Genomic DNA, 18001 nt, shown 5'->3' on the forward strand with positions numbered 1-18001 from the left:
TGTGGTCTTGATACTAGGTAACCAACCAGCAGAACCAGTTGTAAACCCTGGTTACCAAGGAACGATTGACCACTTCAGTAACACCGGCTTGGAAAGACACCCAGCCAATCAGCAGTTGTTTTACTCCAGTAACCCCACCTTCAATCCAGAGGCAACCAATCCCTGCATGAGTCGGGCTTTAGAAGCCTGCCAATCCCCGAGGCCCGACCGCGGCAAGCCTATCAGGGAGCCCGTGTCCTGCAAGCCCCGCCCCCTGGCTGAAAGCTCCCTGAATTCCCACGGTGGAGGCTCAGGTACGTGGAGAGGCGGCCTCCTTGGTCACACTTTCCAGCCGCAGTGCGAAAGCGCAGCCCGTGGGGCCCGGCGACACGCTAGCCGCCCAGGCCTTCAGCGTCAGCTCCACTGTGGCCGAGAGGCGGTGGGCCGGCGGGGCAGAGGGAGCTCTGGCGGCAGCTCCTTGCGCTGTCCGGCGCCGCCTTCCGCGGGGAGCGGCCGTGCCCATTCGCGGAGCGTTTCTCTGACGTTTTGGCTTCAGTGAGACACCAATAAGTCGGTCCTGTGGGAGGCCGTCGCTGGGAGCAGGGACAGCCCCGGGGTGGTCAGTGCTGCACCTGAAGCGTCCCTCTGTCGGATCGCGTCGGCTCTCCCGGGAACCCAGGAGATGCCCAGCGCGGAGCGTCGCAGGGAGACTGGCCTGTGCCCGGCAGAAGGCAAAGGAGCATTTCCCTTGTGCTTTCGGGGTCTCTTGTTTTCAGCAAGGATCCCCTTCTAGAAGCCCTTCCGGAAGCCCCTTGCTCTGGGGAACTGACCATGTCCGTGCCCAAACCATCACCGGCCTGGGGCCTGAGATGAGGACTGGATGGAGGAGGCACGTCGCGGGGAGGTGGCTGGGCTGAGAGCGCCAGTCTGTAACAGCAGGGAAGCGGGTCCGAGTGTGCCTACTTTGATGGTAATTGGAGTCTACTAAACGCGTAGCGGGTTGCGAGCACACACAGCCCACAGCTCTGTGTAAATTTTAAAAAGGCTTATCAAAAAGTTTTAAGTAAAAAAATACACGTAAAACTAAATTAGAATAGTCTCCCATGGCCAACGGGGCGGGATTGTTTGCAGCCACCGAGGACACGGTGTTCATCTGGATCAGGGACTTGAGTAGCAGGTCAGGTCTTATTTTTACTCTGTTTCTACCAAAGTGGAAACTTCTTTTTTTTATTTTTAAATTTGTTCTAATTAAGTATACATGACAGTAGAATGCATTTTGACCCATTGTACACAAATGGGACACAACTTCTCCTTGTGCTGGCTGTACATGGTGTAGTCACTCCAGTAGTGCAATCAGACATGCACGTAGGGTAATAATGTCTGTCTCATTCTACTGTCTCAAAGTGGAACCTTTTAACTTGGGAAAAGGCATGTGTGTCAGAGAGGTTTTATTTTTATTTTTATTGTGATGCTGGGGTCAAGTTCAGGGCCTCATGTGTGGTGGACAAGTGCTCTACCACTGAGTTACACTCCCATCCCAAGAATTGTTGATATTACAAGCAAACATGTCCTCTTTTTAAAAAAATCTTTATATTTATTTTTTAGTTGTAGTTGGACACAACACCTTTATTTCTTTTTTTAATAATTTTTTAAATATTTATTTTTTAATTTTCGGCAGACACAACATCTTTGTTTGTATGTGGTGCTGAGGATCGAACCCACCATGCCAGGCGAGTGCGCTACCGCTTGAGCCACATCCCCAGCCCCAACACCTTTATTTCACTTGTTTATTTTTGTATGTGGTGCTGAGGATGGAACCCAGGGTCTCCCACGTGGGAAGCAAGTGCTCTACCGCTGAGCCACAACCCCAGCCCATGTCCTCTTTTTTTAAAAAAAATATTTTTTAGTTTTTGATGTACCTTAATTATTTATTTAGTTTTATGTGGCGCTGAGGATCAAACTCAGTGGCTCACACATGCTAGGCAAGTGCTCTGCCACTGAGGCACAACCCCAGCCCCAATAAACATGTCCTTGACAGCTGAGTTCCTTACTGAAATATACTCTGCCCTGTCACGCACTGGGTTGGTTAAGTATATCACATACTTAAAAGCCAGAAGGTAAAATGTTTGACTATGGAGGCCAAGTTAAAATCTTGTATCAGAACTGGCACAGTGGCACAGACTTGTAATCCCAGCTACTTGGGAGGCCAAGACAGGAGGATTGCAGGTTTGAGGCAGCCTGTATAATTTAGCTAGACTCTGTCTCAAAATGAAAAAAATTAGGGGCTGTGGTTGTGGCTCAGTGGAAGAGAACTTGTCTAGCACATGTGAGGCATTGGGTTTGATCCTCAGCACCATGTAAACAAATAAACAAAGAAAATAAAGGTATTGTGTTCATCTACAACTAAAAATTATATATATATTTACAAAATAGCTGGGCATGGTGGTGCACACCTGTAATCCCAGTGGCTCAGGAGGCTGAGACAGGAAGATTGCAAGTTCAAAGCCAGCCTTAGCAACTCAGTGAGGCCCTAAGCAACTCAGTGAGACCCTGTCTTTAAATAAAATACAAAATATGGCTGGGGATGTGGCTCAGTGGTTGAGTGCCCTGGTAACCCCCCCTCGCCCAAATAATAAATACATAAATAAATAATAAATAAAAATTGTTAAAAGGGCTGGGGATGTAACTTAGTAATAGAGCACCCTTAGGCTCACTCCCCAGTATGAGGAGCTGGGGCAAAAAGCCCAGTGAAACTACTTCACATCATTTACCTTTGTTGCATAACAAACCACCCCAAAATTCAGTGGCCTAGGAAGACAGCCATTTAGATGATTCCCTGGGGGTTCTTTTGGTGTGGTCCCGGCTGCTCTGATCTCAGCTGGGCTCACCCAGGCACCTGCAGTCAGCTGTGGGTGGGTCATGGGCCAGCTGGTCCTCTGTCTAATGCAGGTTGCTGTTGGGACAATGGTGGGACTGTGTCTCATCACCAAGCTTGCTCGGCTTGCTCCCATGGAGTCTCAGAAGCAGTCACAAGAGCACCAGAGCAGAAGTCACAAGGCCTGTATAGGTCTAGATGTGGGACCGGCACAAACTTGCCACTGTGATCAAAGCAAGTCCAGGGCATCCCTGAGCAAACAGGGAGGCAGTGAAGGGCAGTGGCCACCTCTACCATCACCTCATCTGCATCCACTCGGATGGATTTCAGCTTTGAAAAGAGTTTCTTCAGTTTTGTTTCAGGATTTGGTGTGGTCTTGGATTCCAGCTTAATAAAAGCATATTTGGACTCTGGAGAGAGAGGTCACCCACGACCCTGAAGACAAGTCACTCAAACAAGCTCCTTACTCACCATCCTTGCAGTGGCATGCTCAGTGTGAAGAAGTGTTCTCAGTCTGTGTCCTTGGGGCTGTCCACATGGAAATGTGCAGTCACAGTGCCTCACCCGGCACGCGGAGAGACCTCCCACACCCAGGGCTACCTGGTACTGTTCCTTCAGCTCTGAATCAGATCAGGGGGACAATGCCCATGGATAACCAGTCCTTGGGAGCCTGGCGAGGTGGCTGGTGTGCAGGGCAGCCTCCTTCCTTCCTGTAGCCAGCCCCCCCCGCCCCGCCCACTGCTCAGGCTCCAAGACCCTTTCAGCACCAGGCTCAGTGGCCCTTGGCTTGCAAAATGAGCATCAGCTCACTGGAAAACCGCTTCTGAACATAGAGCTTGTTAAAATTTTATTTCTATTTTAATTGTGATAAAAAAAAACGCAAAATTTACTATCTTCACCATTTTTAAAGCATCCAGCTCTGCGGCATGAATCACATGCACCATGTCGTCCTTCTGTCACCACTGTCCATCCCCAGGACTCAGTCTTCAAACAGAACTCCCCCATTAAGCACTAATTCCTGACTGGTGATGGGGCTCAGTGGCAGAGCACTTGCCTGGCACACACAAGGCCCTGGGTTTGATCATCAGCACCAACAAAACAAAACCCAGTGACTCTCCACATCCCCCCTCCCCAGGCCTTAGAAGCCACCATTCTTTCTGTCTTTATGTGTTTGACTAGTCAGGGTTCCTTATATAAGAGGACTCTCACAGTGCTTATGTTTTGTGACGACTGGCTTAGCATAATGTTTTCCGGGTTCCTCCATGTTGTAGCATGCATCAGAATTTCCTTCCTTTTCAAGGCTAAATAATATTCTTCTGTGCTTTGTTTAACTATTTATCCATTGTTAGACACTTGGGCTGCTTTTGTTTTTTGGTTACTGTAAATAATGAACAGAGTTGTACCAATATCTCTTCAATCCCTTATTTCAACTCTTTGGAAAGAAGAATTACTGGATCATGTGGCAGTTCTATTTTTAATTATTCTATTTTATTTTTTAGTTGTTGATAGACCTTTATTTTATTGTATTTATGTGCGGTGCTGAGAATTGAACCCAGTGCCTCACACATGCCAGGCAAGTGCTCTATCACTGAGCCACAGCCCCCACCATTTTTAATTTTTTTAAAATATTTTTTTCGTTGTTGATGGAAGTTTATTTATATGTGGTGCTGAGAATCAAACCCAGTGCCTCACATGTGCCAGGTAAGTGCTCTATCACTGAGCCACAACCCCAGCCCTCTGTTTTTAATTTTCCTTTTTGGTACTAGGAGTGAACCCAGGGTCGCTCTGCCACTGAACTGCATCCCCAGCCCTTTATATGTAATATTTGAGATAGGGTCTAAGTTGCCCAGATTGGCCTTGAAATTGCAATCCTCCTGCCTCAGCCTCCCTGTTTGCTGGGATTACAGGTGTGTACCACCACACTTGGCTGTTTTTTAATCTTTTGAGGAAATTCCACACTGTTTTCCATGGCAGCTGCACAATTTTAAATTCCCACCAACAATGCACAAGAGTTCCAGTTGTTCCACATCCACACCAACACTTGTTATATTTTTTGGTCTGCAGTTCCCGAATAAGAGAACATTGTTTCATGTGCTTATTGGCCACTTGCATATCTTCCTTGGAGAAGTGTCTATTCAAGTCCTTTGCCTACTTTCTAATCAGGTCATTTTTTGTTGTTGGGTTGTAGGAGTTCTTTATATATCTAGTCATAGGTACATGAATATATATATATATATATATATATATATATGCATACTCATAGATATGCACACACAAACATGGACATGCACATATTCTGGCAATCAGGAGGAACAGGGAAGGGTAACTCACTGGCTCAGGAGAACCAATTTTTCTCCTTCTCTCTTCTTTGGCTTCTCTGTGAAAAACCGTCACCATCCTGAAGTCACTTACTTGTTCCAGCCCCTGCAGACCCGCATTCTGCAGAATCCCACCATCGACCTCTGCTGACAGTGTCTACCTGCGAGAGCAGAACGTGGCCCTGCAGTCAGACTGGGCATGGAGTGGGGACCTTGGCCAAGTTACTTGGTCTCTCTGCACACTTGTGTCCCCCTGTGGAGGAGGGCTGATAAGGACAGCGAGGCACTTGGAAAGCCTGCCGGGCCTGACACGTGAGTGCTCAGTGTCTTTAGCCATTGTTAGAATTAGCATCTCTGTTTTCTTTTGGCTCAAGGAAGCCCTGTTGAGCCCCTGGTTCGTCTTGGTTGAGGGTAGGAGGTGGCACGGTAGCAACGTCCTGTCCCCAGGGGCAGCACTACTCAGACTTGGGTACTTACCACACTTCTGCATATTCTTACACATTTACAACCCATGCGACCCTAAGTGACACGTGACACGTTAGCACCTGCTCCACCAACCCAGCGCTAAGTGCCTTTTTTTGGGGGTGTGGTGCTGGGGATGGAACTCCGGCCTTATGCACACGAGCAGGCGCTCTGCCACTGAGCTGCACCCCAGCCCCCTACGGTGCTTTTTGTGAGGCTCCAGCTCTTCACTCAACAGCAAGCTCCTGCAAGCTCCTGAGAGTTACTCGTGTTGGTGTCAGCCGCTGGAGGCCATGCATTTTTAACTGCCTTTAAGTATTCCCTGGGTGAGTGTATGACGTGTCCATCTCTAGTCAGTGGACATTTGGCCCCTTTTCAATTTATGAGCGTGTGCACTCTTTCTCCCCAGGCCTCATCTTCATCCTCACTGATGACTGAGCACTTACTGGGTATGATGCACCAGGCCAGCCGCACTCCTCCATGGGCATCATTAGGAGGGAGCAAAGTCCCTCATCGAGTTCACATGGAAAGAGGCCAAGGGTGGATTCCGCCCGGGGCTGCCTGTCGCTGAGGTTGATTCCCCTGGCCACTCTGCCTCTCCAGGAACAAATGCCCAGTGTGACACTGAAGGGCATGTACAGGCCCCTCAGCTGGCTCTGCTGAAGTCTCTGGCATGGACCTGGGCCTCTGGAAGGGCAAGGTGACAGCTGCAGCGCAGGGGCCCATCTTGGCATTGGAACCATGCGGCTAGAGATCAGTGCTTTGAATAAGCTTCAGTTGGTTCAGACCCTTCCCCTCAGGACAGAGCACCACTGGAGACCCCTGGGGAAGAGCCACTGGCTTCCTCTGGGCTGCTCTAAACAGAGAATAGGACCTTGGCCCGAGTGCAAGGTGCCACTCTCATCTGCTCTTGGTTGGCAGTGAGGGAGGAGGGAGAGACAGAAGTGATGGAAAGCCAGGACAGAAGGATGTCAGAAAGAAATCAGAGACTAGAGAGCTGTCCCCTGGGCTGCAGGAACAGACAGCCCTGGGGAGAAAAAGCAAACAGGATCTACTTTGCTTTAATGTGAACTTAGTTTTAGAACAATTTAGAATTTAAAAACTCCAATCTTGGATCTTATTCTATGGCGTTTTTGTTCCTGGTGAAGAAATGACTGACAAAGGGTATCAGATCCCCCCAGGAGAGTGTGTGAGTTTCTGCACCTCTCTGGGCCTCAGCTTCTTATTTGTAAACTGGGCGAGGACCCATCTAAGGGCAAAGTTTGTGAGTGGCCTGGTATGGTTGATAAACAGTTGTTGTCATCGTCACTTCCTTACAAGGCAGGTCTCACCAGGGATATGGCAGTACAGATTCTAGCAATCAGCCTTGAGTTGTTAAATTTCTCCATGTTATGAAGGTGCCTTTGTCCATATTCTGTTCCTATAATGAAATATCTGAGGCTGGGTAATATACGAAGAAAATGGGTTTATTTAGCTACCATTTTGGAGACTCGAGGGCATGGCACTGGCCTAGGATCAGCTCTGGTCAGGACCTCATGGCTAATAGCATCATGGTGGAACACTTGAGTGAGTGATCTCATGGCAAGACAGGAAGCCAAAGTCCTAGGAGGGGAATAAGAACCCCACTAATTCCTTCCCAGGGCAGCACCCTTTCACTGCCTAGTTATTTCTCACTAGCTCCCAGCCCCCCACCCAGCTCCAGCCTCCCAGCACCGACACACTGAGGACCAAGGTCCCAACACGTGAACCCTTGGCACCAGCTCAAACTCTACCCAAACCACAGCAGAACAGGATTTCAGAGGCCCCAAGGACAAAAACGTGGAAACACAAGCTAGTTCAAAAGGCTCCACTGCCTTGTGCCAGGCATTCCAGCAGATTCCCTGTGTGACCCTGACTCTGGTTTCAGGGTCTAGTTACAAGCTGGACCAACCTCACTGAGGTCTCCCTGGGGGGGGGTCCCAAGCAAGTTTTAAGACCTGCCAGACTTGCACCAGATTCCAACCTGGAAGCAGGTCATCACACCATGGGCTAGGAGCGGGGGACAGTGACACTGGTGAAGGGATGCCCTGAATACACGGGCACCATGCTGGAGTGGCATCTGATCCCTGTAGTGTCTGAGCAGAGGCGTCTGCAGAGGGTGGGACAGGGAAGGACTGCCTCATTTCTAGGCAGTGCCGAGGCAGCTCCGTGGATTGTCCCAGAACCTGAGACGGCTACAGACCTAATGCAGGCAGCAGTGACCTGGATCTGGAAGGCTTCGAGCCACAACATTGGGTGGTGGCCTCCTCTGCATGACCATCGTGCAGCCTTTCTCCTTCTACTCCCCAAAGTAAAAGCAGCCCGGGGCCCTGGACAGCAGCAGTGGGCGCTGATTCTTTATTTATTAGACTCAAGTGCTTCAGTACAGAACGGTACGGAGGATACATGTTTGTGCTTCAATACTTTCAAACACTGAGATTCTGATAATTTCAAGGTAAACAAGTTTCAAGACAGACTAGCTTTTTTTTTAAAATATCCTTTTGATAAATTATTTTTTATATAAATAACAGAGAAAGGAAAACCAACATGTTTGACAAACAAGGTTCTAAAGCGTGAGCGTTGCTTGGTCAGAGGGAGGGGACAAAACAAGCGGGGACCGTAAGAAACCAACCAGCACAGGTCCTAGGGTTCTGTCCTAAGGAGGCAGGATCTCAAGGGGAGAAGGCGACAGGAGACCTGGGAGCTAAGTAGAGTGCACAGGAGATTCCAGAGCCAGCAGGAGAGGACACCACAGTGACAGTGCGTCCAGGACTGTTCTCCAAGGAAGGCGGGCGGGCGGGCGGGCGGGGCAAGCGCACATCACGTTTGCAAGGACGTCACGAGACACAGTAATATACACACAGTCTGCGGGAGGCAAGGGCGGCGAGGGCCGGGGCAGGGGACATTTTTTGTGACTTCCACTGTCATTATATTTCACGACAACAGCAGCAGAACGACGTGTGCTCGCTCCTGAGACGGGAGCTGCCGAGACCTGGGGACGGGCGCACCTCCAGCACCTGCTCTTCCCCTCTGCTTCACAGCGACACCGACTGCACAGGAGAAAGACGATGGGCCTCTCACAACCACGATGACGTATGACTGCACACCACACAAAATAAAGTACCACAAAGTATCTTAAACTGAGGACAACCTGACAAGGCTTCGTGTGGAGTGCGGACAGCGTCAGCATCAGCCCGACGGGCCCTTCTCCACGGCTGTCAGGAACCACCTGTTCCAGTCCAGTCCTGACCTTGAACTCGACCCAGGCTGGTCCTTCTGGGGAACAGGAGCTGTGAGGGGTGATGCCCCAGGCAAGGGACCTGGTCAGTGGGTCAACCCTAACTGCTTCTCCGTCTGGGGAGGAGTCTGCTTTTCATTGTCTTGTGCATAGTGACCTAGGCTGGGAAGGACCTTTCTCAGGGTCACACAGTGTGGCCACAGGCCTGGGGAAGCAGGGCCACACTGTGGAAGACACCAGGGGACACCCAGCCTGGCCTCGTGGACACTCTCCAGCCCCAGCCACAGCTGCATCTCTGGGCACAAGCTGGGAGGGAAAGCAAAGAGCCAGTTCCATCTCAGCCTTGTGAGGTGTCTGTCCCCTGATTGTCACTTCCCAGCTTATCTGGATGTGAGCAGACACCAAGGGGTAGGAACAGGAGAGGAGGTAACAGATTAATCCTCAGTGTGAAATACCTGAAGGACACAGACAGCTCTGTGATTCCCAGCAAGAACAGGAAAAACCCAATACACATTTTTAAAAGACCCAAACTTCTACCTTTCCGTACTCGAGCAGTTTGCACGCGACGAAGGTGGCTATGTACAAGGTCACAGGATCATAAATGAGGGGGAGGAGTCCATTCATTCTCAAGAATTCCAAAATTTCTGCAGCTTGCACAGGAACTTCTTGTAGGATACATATATATCTTTTTAAAAAACACAATGCATTATTCTCGGTTCACACTGGAGGAGGGCATCATTAAACACGAGCAGTGCGGGCCGGCCAGGGCGTGCAGGGCGGGGAGGCAGCAGAGACACCGGCCTGCGCTAGGGGCTCAGAGCAGTGGGAGGGCGCGGCTTGGAGGGGCGGCTTATTGTTTAACTGCTTATTTCTTCTTCTGTTTTATTCAGTTTCTTCAGCGTGTCCAGCAGTTTCTGTGGGGTGAGAATGTGCGTGGATCCTGGGGAGGCAGAGAAGACAGTGAGCTCACCCACTCTAGCTCCCCATCCTCCTCTCCTGCCCTTCTCCACGCCCAGATCTGTACCCATGCGCCTCCCCCACCCTGGTCTAGGTCCATGGAAGCCGGGAGGGGGCTGGGGCTGGACGTCTAGGCCCCTGTCACAGGAGGCCAGGGAGACAGCGAGGGCTGTGGCGAAACAAAATGCATCATCTGGCTCAGCAGGTCCCAGGCTGTAGCAGGGAACGAGCCACCTCTCCTCAGAGCCAGCACCAACTGTCTGGTGACAGGGTGGCGGCATTTCTCAATCTCAAGGTGAGGCCAGGGAGAGAAACTCCAAATGACTTGGCCACGGGAAAAAGTTGAGAATGGCTGGGGTTGGCAGGGGTCTGTGTGTGCGTGGTTGCAAGGACATGGGTGGGGTGCACTGACCTCGGAGCCAGCTGATTGGCGCTGCCTGCCGCGGGTGGGACCTCAGGTGTGAGGGAAAGGGCGGGGACCTGAGGCCTTACCTTGCAGAGACCGCGCATTGTAAGAGATTAGAAATGCTTGCAAAAGTTTAAGCTAATGAAATTAGATATATTTCTAGTGCAAAAGTAAAAAAAATAAATAAAAAATTAAATAAATAAAAAATGAAGCCCTTTTTCATAAGGAGAGAAAGAGATCTAATAAGTGCAGTAAAAAATGATGCATGGATCGTGTGGTTTGGCCATGGACTTGATCAAACAGAACGGAAGTGACTGGGTGACGTGTGAGCATGAGACCTGCCGCATGCAGCAGTAGACTTCAAAGAAAGATCCTGGTGGGAAAGAACTAAACAAAAGAGGTCCGTACTTGAAAATGTGCCTCCCTGGAGACCTGGGCAAGGGAGGGCCTCATGGGAGAGGAGGAGCGGAAACACAGGAGCCAGATTTCCATTTCAAGGGCAGGCAAAAGAACGCAGTGGACTGGCTTCTGGCTGTGCCTCCACTAGGATGCCGCTTACCACTGCTGCTGCGCTGACCTGAAGCTGTGGGAGCTGGGGGCTTCCCTGGTGGGTCTAGAGCAGCAGGAAACTTGCAACACTCTCTCTGGTGTGAGAGAAATTTTCAACATCCTGCTCTCTGAGGTCCAGGCCCCAGGCCCCACTCGCTGCTGTGGGTAAGGAGCCTGTCCTCGGTTACTTCCCAGGGATGCAGAGCGTGATGCCCTGAGCACACAGCCTGCCCTGGCCCCTGCGCTCTCTGGCTAACTGCTATCTATCTGCAGGCCTGAGGCTCCTCGAGCAGTGACACCCTGGATGTTTCTACAGCACCCCTCCCCACATTCACTGTGGGGCGCTTAGGAATCTTTTACTAGTCCTAAAGGAGCTCAAAGGCAAAAGGGAGAAAGGACAGAAATGTTTTGAGGCTTGTCTCCAATTCTGAAGCAGAAACAGTTGCCAGAACGAGGGCCTCCAGATCCCAGCTCCCCGCGGCCGGCCGGCGTATCTGGATGTGAAAGCCGGACTGGATGCAGCACGGGAGGCGCTAGGGTTTCCTGCATGCACCTGCCAGAGAACACTGTCCCCAACGCCCCGCTCCCCAGCCATCTAAAAGGGTTCCAGGAAACAAGAAGGCAGACTCGATTTCAAGGACAAATCCAAAGGGGTTCCTTTGATCAGATGCCGATCCGAAAGTGCTCCCCACTGGTTTACAAACAGATTAGGATTGAGCAGGGACTCCTGCTGTAGAATTTTCTGACATTATCTGATCACTGCGCATTCCCAGTCTTGACTGAAGAACAACTCTAGGACTTAGCCTTGGGGACAGCCCATGAGGCCACTAAGGTCCTAGCAAGAGGCCCATTCCTGAGCCTTCACTTACTGGTCTCTTTAAAGGGACCAGGCTGGTTGGCATTAATCCAAATCACCTGGAAGCCAAAGCCTGATGCGCAGGGCTCTGCATGGTTCTAACAATGTCCACCATGAATGCTACCAACAACTGGGGTCCCTAAGTCACATGTTCAAATATTCTCAATTTGAACCCATTGGTGGCTGACCACACAGCTCTCCAGAAGACAGTAGCAGGTGGGTTCACTGCTCTGAGGGTCCCTTCTGTTCCATGTCACAGGATGACTGTGAAACCTGAGCAGTGGTTTCCTAAGCCCAGCGGAGGCCTAATCAAATGTTATCCCCACATTCCAAAGCCACAGGCCAGACACGGCAAGCTGTGACAGGAGAAGGTCTTTCCCTCCACACGGATGGGGTCTGACACCAAGAGTTCTCAGACTAGCTGGTCTGGCTGTCCCTGCATCGGCCTGGAACAGATCTACTGACTTGGAATACCCAGGAAGGCGCCTGAGGATGGGCACATTTAAGGGCAAGCAGGTGAGCTGAGGTTCCAGGGCTGGGGTGGTGACCAGCCCACACTTTCAAACATATGTGGCAAGAAGAAGGTCTGAAGGTGGCCTGGTAGCATGGCAGGGCCTCTGGTCTTTTGACTCTGGGCGCCCTGGGGCTCCTGGGAGGGGAGGGGACGTGCGAGTGATGCTCAACAGCAGCTGGGCTCTGAACCAGGTCCAGACCTGAGCCCTGCTGTCACCTGTCCCCAACCTAGAGAAACAAAGGATTCAACATAAAACCACAAGCAGTACGTGCAAGCCAAGGGGTCCAGCCCAGCCCGGGAGCTCTCCCATTTGCTTCTCACAGCCTCCTGCACGTCCCCTCAGGAGTGGTATTTTAGCCTAAATTAACTAAAGAGATGGAACTAATCAAGAGATGTCATTTGTGGACAGCTTAGAGGCGTGACTGGGCGACCGCGAGGAGACTCGGTGGACCTGCACTTCTGCCGTCCACACTGGCTCCCTGTGATCCAGACCTGGGGAAGGTGCTTCAGTGACAGGAGAGAGGACAGAGTGAGGTACTGTCACCGTGCACAATGCCTGCTGGGGGCATCTCAGTGCTGGGCAGGCGGAAACTCATCCCTCTTAAAAGACAGACCAACACAAAACTGATATGGAGGAGCGAACTCAAGCTCACTGGAGGCTGCGTTGTCTGCAGGACAGCAGGAGGGCAGGTCAGACTACCTGCTCCCTGACCTCTGACTTGCTGGTACTAGGCTCTGTGTTTTGCTGCTTTTTTTTTTTTTTTTTTTTTTGCGGGAACGGGGATTGAACCCAGTGGTGTCTTCTACTGAGCCGCCTCCCCAGCCCTTTGCATTTGTTCTTGTTTTGAGTCAGGGTCTCACTGACTTGCTGAGGGTTTTGCTAACTTGCCCAGGAACTTTCAATCCTGTCTCAGCCTCCTGAGTCACTGGGATTGAAGGTGAGCGCCTTGCCTGGAGCCTCACCACTCCTTAGCTGAGCTCTGTAAAACCCCAAACTGTCTGGCAAACTATTTCAAAAGCCAAGAATATATAACTAGAGTCTGTCTACACCTGCTCTGTGCTGACGGCAGCTGGCCCTCTCTGGGGTCGTGATGGAATGTCAAGGAAAGCTTCTGCAAAGGAAAGGCTGCTTCTTCAGGAGCTAGAGAGAGGTGTGGTGCGATTCTTTTAGGTCCTACAAGTGTTCTGCTGTCAAACATTTGTGTGTCCTTCTGGAAGTCTTCAAATATATCTTGCAGCAAATGTCACACACCTGCTTGCCACCTGCACACAGGCCGGGCGCCTGATCTAACAATCATCGAGCTGCTTCTAGGGAATATTCTCTCTGCTCCCTCCCTCCCTCCCTCCCTCCCTCTCTTCCTTTCTAACAATTGCTTTTATCCCTACTTCCCCCCATTGGCCTTGCTGTCTAGAGGAAGGTGAGCCCAGGAAGGATGGGGGCCAAGGCCAGGGCTGTCACCAGCTCCCTGACCTGGCTACTAGCTGCTGCACTCAGCTTTTGGCTCCCTGGAGCGTGCCAGCCTCTGCCAAGGAGAGGGAAGAGGAGGAGATAAGTGGTGGCCTCTCTTCCTCCCTTCCAGATGGAGCTCCATTTTCTTTACGTAAGTGAGCATCTTCTGATGTCACCAAGCCAAGGTTCTGAAGGGCCATTCTCCTGACACTCACAAGAAAGAGCACTGACTGAATTACCACCGCCAGAGCCTAAAGGAGCCTGGGATGCTGCAGTTCATTCCCCTTTGTGCTCATATACAGGGGCCTGGGAACGGGGGTGACCACCTCTGTCACACAGGTACTCATGGAGGAGCAGAGCTGGAGTCCACTTCTGGCTCTCAGCTCAGGTCACTCTCCACTGCTTACAGGACTCTGTCCCCTGACTCACGGGGCCATGACTTGGCTCAGGGCAAAGGGTGTTTTCAGAGCCCATGGTCAGTGGAGTATCAAAGTCAGGGACACAAAAGGTGGTCTATCTCTGAGCATCAGCAAGGATGCAACACTAATGCTGGGACAGAGGGCTTGTGATCAGTCTGCCACTGCCACCTAAACACATTATCGGAGTTTCCTAACAGTGGAGGGTGGAAAGTAGAAGGAATGAGGACAATGTCAAAAATTTCTCTCTCTCTCTCTTCGTTTTTTGCAGTACTTGATATTGAACCCAGGGGTCCTCTACCCATGAGCTACACCCCCAGCCCTTTTTATTTTGAGACAGGATCTTGCTAAGTTCCTTGAACTGGCAGTCATCCTGCCTCAGCCTCCCTAATCGCAGAGATTATGGGCATGCGCCATCACACCCAGAATGATGGTGTTCTTTAAAGCCCCACAGAGCGTCAAGAGTGAATTTCTCCAAAAAGGCTCCAGACCTTACCAAGACACATCAGAGAAGAGAGGGTATAATTATTTGACTCTCCAAAGATCCACAGGGGAATTAAAATAAAAGCACTTTCTTAGCAATTGGCTATAAAGTTCCATTTCAGCAGAGGAACGTGAGACGGAAGTCTTTCCCACTGGGGACTGGCGTGCACGTGCAGCAGCTCATGACCAACCAATAGTTAGTTCTTGTTCCTTGGGAAGTACCCGTCCTACGGTACTGGCACGTCCAGAGTCTATTCTAACGCTTCCAGCCAAGGCTTCCTCACCAGCAGGTGCCCCTGGGTCTCCCGGGAGATCTGCCTGCTGGACATGGCCCCTGCCTCAGGTCCGCACTCTCACCCTCCCAAGCCAAGTCACCACCAGGATGCCTACATTCCCCGATGGTGCCCACAGGGCCACTCCTGGCGGCAGGCTTGGCATGCCTCAAGTGCCCCTCTGCTTCCAGCTCCCTCTCTGAGGACTTTCCTGCAGTCACTGTCACTTTGATTTACACCCAGTGGCCTGCAGCTGTCCAGCTGGCAGCGTGTCACCCAGGGCATGAGTGAGCTGGCAGGTCGGAGCCCCAAGGGCTTCAGGGCAGGGTGCCAGGCACACTGAACACATTTTCAATCGGCGTTAAGAACTGCAAGCATTTTCTTGTTAAAAGAAAATCAAAGAAATAAGAAACTAAAAAGGGGGAAAAAAAAACAAAGAAAAAGAGTGACGGAATAATCAAAGAAAACCCTTCAGAGTGGAAGAGTTTCTTTCTGTAATAAGCTGCTTTTACTTTGTTTCTTTGGCTCTCACTCCATTGTTGGAGCCTGATCCTCAAAAGATACCCTAGAGGACTCCCTGAAGTCGGGGTGTCTCAGGTCCATGAGAAATTTGGTGGGAGTAAGAATGTGAGTAGAACCTGCGGGAGAACAGAGGCCAGCTGACTGCTTGAACAAGGTACGTCACAGGAGCATGCCAACTTAGGCCTACACTGTACGCAGCCAATGAGGCGTGAGGAAGCAAGATGCACAGCTTGCGCACACGTGCATGCACACGCGCACACAGAGGCAAGATGGCTGGCGTGCAGGAAGCAGCTGAGGCCACACAGCGGACATAGGCTGTCTGCACAAGGCCTCCATGAACCTGCATGGGCGACATCCTAGCCCCAGGCTCCCCCTCCCCTCAGGGAAACTCAAAGCAGGTGCAAAGGGGAAGGGGAAGATCACACCCAAAGCCTGGCCGTGACAGCGTCTGTCCAGAAAAGCTGTGTTTGAGCTCAGGATTATCCACACATTCATGCAACACAGGCAAGCAGGGGACAAAGAGCTGATCAGGGGCCTGCACCACAAAAAAAGAAATAATTACAGGGAGGCCTGGTGGCCAGACAGGGAAGCCCAGGGAGCTGGGAGGGTCGTGGTAGTGAGAAGGTGGTGGACCCCATCTGGTCCATCTTAAGGAACCCGGAAGCAGTCACACGGACTGGTCTATGGAGCCTGCTCTCTTGGATGGCTTTGGGGGCACTGTGACCCGGCTGCTCCACATTGGAGAAATAAAACTGATACCTGTTACTGAGATACTAACTGAGCCTGGGGTTATGACCGGTAGTGGGCACCTATGGGCAGAAGTCAGAGAGGCCTTCCCTCTGGGGCAGTTCAGGGTCTCCCCTGCTGCAGTTCACATGTAAGTGGCCCGCGAGGCAGCCCTCAGGCCCTGGAGAGCCTAAGTCCCCACTGGGAGCACAGCACACCCCTTCCTAAGGGTCCAGGTCTCTGACTTCAGGCCTTGCTCAGCACGGGCGTGTTCCCGCTGAGGATGGGGCTTGGCCAGGCCTGTGCATGTGGTTGCCTCTTGCCAATCAGTGGCAAGAGGGACACCTGGGCAGGGGCAAGTCCATTGTGTTAAGGGCAAGAAGGGACACAAGGAGGGCGACTGGAGAAAGCAAGATTTCTCCCAGCTCACGCTTCCCCCACCAGCCCTAGAAACTGCAGCGGCTCCTGGAGGGGAAGGAGGAGGCTGCTGGAGCAGCTGCTTCCTCTCCTAGAAACCAGCATGAGACCCTGGAAAGGCTGCGGCAGCGAGAACCCAGGAGGAGCCAGACAGAGGAGCCCTCAACAGAACCCAGAGATCAGGACGGGGTTCTAGGTGGTATATTCCCGCAACGTCCATCATTCCCCACTGAAGTAGGGGAGGAAGGCGGTAATTCCCACCTCCTCCGTGGCGTCCAGGCCAAGAGGCCTGACGCTAGGACACTGCCACTCCCATCTTGGGCCCAGCTGGAGGCTGCAAGTGTGGGTGCTGAGCCCTGTGTGGTTGCATAGCAGATGGAGGCTTGGAGAGGGCACGACACTTGCTGCAGGCGACCCCGCTTGGCAGTGGCAGAGCGCATTTGGGCCTGAGTCTGCTGGACTCTCCGATCAGGCACTTTCCACCTCACCACGCAGATGTGAGGAAGGGACAGTTAGCCCCTCAATTTCTGCCACCCAAACGGTTACCTAGGACTACGTCTTGCTGGGGCAGTGCGGAACCTAAGACAGGGTGCGACACCAAAGCGTGGGATGGGTCACAGTGCGATGAGGCAGCTGCTTGCTCCGGAGCCCATGCGCTACTCACCTATCAGCACTTCCCACTTGCCGTTGGCCTGGGTCACCTCGTAAGCACAGCGCATCTCGTTCAGGCTCACGCCCCCCAGGATGAAAATGATAAGGCGGGGCCCGCTGCGGTACTCCCCTGGGGCCTTGTTCTTGTGCCAGTGCCCGTAGCGGGCGCTGAGGGAGAGGAGAGGGGCGAGGTGAGTGTCTGCACACCAGTGCCGGTGCCGTGCCCAACACAGAGCAGGCATCTGAGAATTGTTGCTTTCTGGGCTGCAGCGCAATCTCTGAGCCATTGGCTGCACAAAGATCATTACTAGCGTCTCTGTGGTGACACTGTCACTCTCAGACACGTGCGCAGCTGGAGGTTCAGCTCAGCTCAAGTTTAGCAGCTTCACAAGCACAACGTCTGCTCCAGATCGAGTGTGCCTGGGACACTGAGGGCACCGAGCAGCAATAACAGTGTCTGAGGTCTGTCTCCACACTGTCACACGGATCTCCTGGGAAAACACCTTCTGCCCAGAGCTCATGAGGATTGGTTCTCCCAGAAAGAGGCCGTCCGTGCCCACCCTGGGGCCACAGTTTAACAGGGTGGGTGGGGGAGAGCAGCAGGTCTGAATGGTGAAGTGACAGAGCTCAGTGTCATGGGGTCAGGTACTGGGAGGCCCAGAGCCTGTCTAGGCTGCATGGGGGAGGGGGAGCCAGAGCCTTGCAGACCTTTGACAGGCCTGTCCCTGCACAGGGACCTGGGAAGCAGGTGGAAGTGGCGGCTGCTAGGACAAGAAAACAGGAAAAGTGAAAGGAAGGGCGGAGCCTGCTGGGACCTAGCCAGGCTCGGGAGGCACTGCAGGCCCTGCCCAGGCAGGAAGGCCCCGGGGCTCTGTTCCGGCCAACCTAAAAC

At 52.1% G+C, this 18001-nt stretch overlaps 1 protein-coding gene and 1 long non-coding RNA gene across 3 annotated transcripts in view; one reads left to right on the forward strand and one right to left on the reverse strand.

Moving 5' to 3' along the window:
• The first annotated feature begins 1671 nt into the window (after positions 1–1671).
• Positions 1672–8758, forward strand: LOC308630638. The gene is made up of 3 exons (XR_014017978.1): positions 1672–1709; positions 5276–5484; positions 6044–8758. It is a non-coding gene; the product is annotated as an uncharacterized lncRNA (long non-coding RNA).
• STXBP1 (syntaxin binding protein 1) overlaps positions 8443–18001 on the reverse strand; it is a 67287-nt gene continuing 57728 nt past the window's right edge. The window contains exons 18-19 of one of the 2 annotated variants that reach the window (XM_081260901.1): positions 17123–17277; positions 8443–9830 (exon numbers count right to left, since the gene is read on the reverse strand). In XM_081260901.1, the coding sequence (XP_081117027.1) occupies positions 9748–9830; positions 17123–17277 (238 nt within the window). In that variant the 3' untranslated portion in view covers positions 8443–9747. Of the gene's footprint in view, positions 9831–15180; positions 15432–17122; positions 17278–18001 lie in introns of those variants that run through there. The other variant, XM_081260902.1, reaches the window with a different exon arrangement.

This window comes from Spermophilus citellus, assembly GCF_964194105.1.
Source record: "Spermophilus citellus genome assembly, chromosome: 2".
Classification (NCBI taxonomy): Eukaryota; Metazoa; Chordata; class Mammalia; order Rodentia; family Sciuridae; genus Spermophilus; species Spermophilus citellus.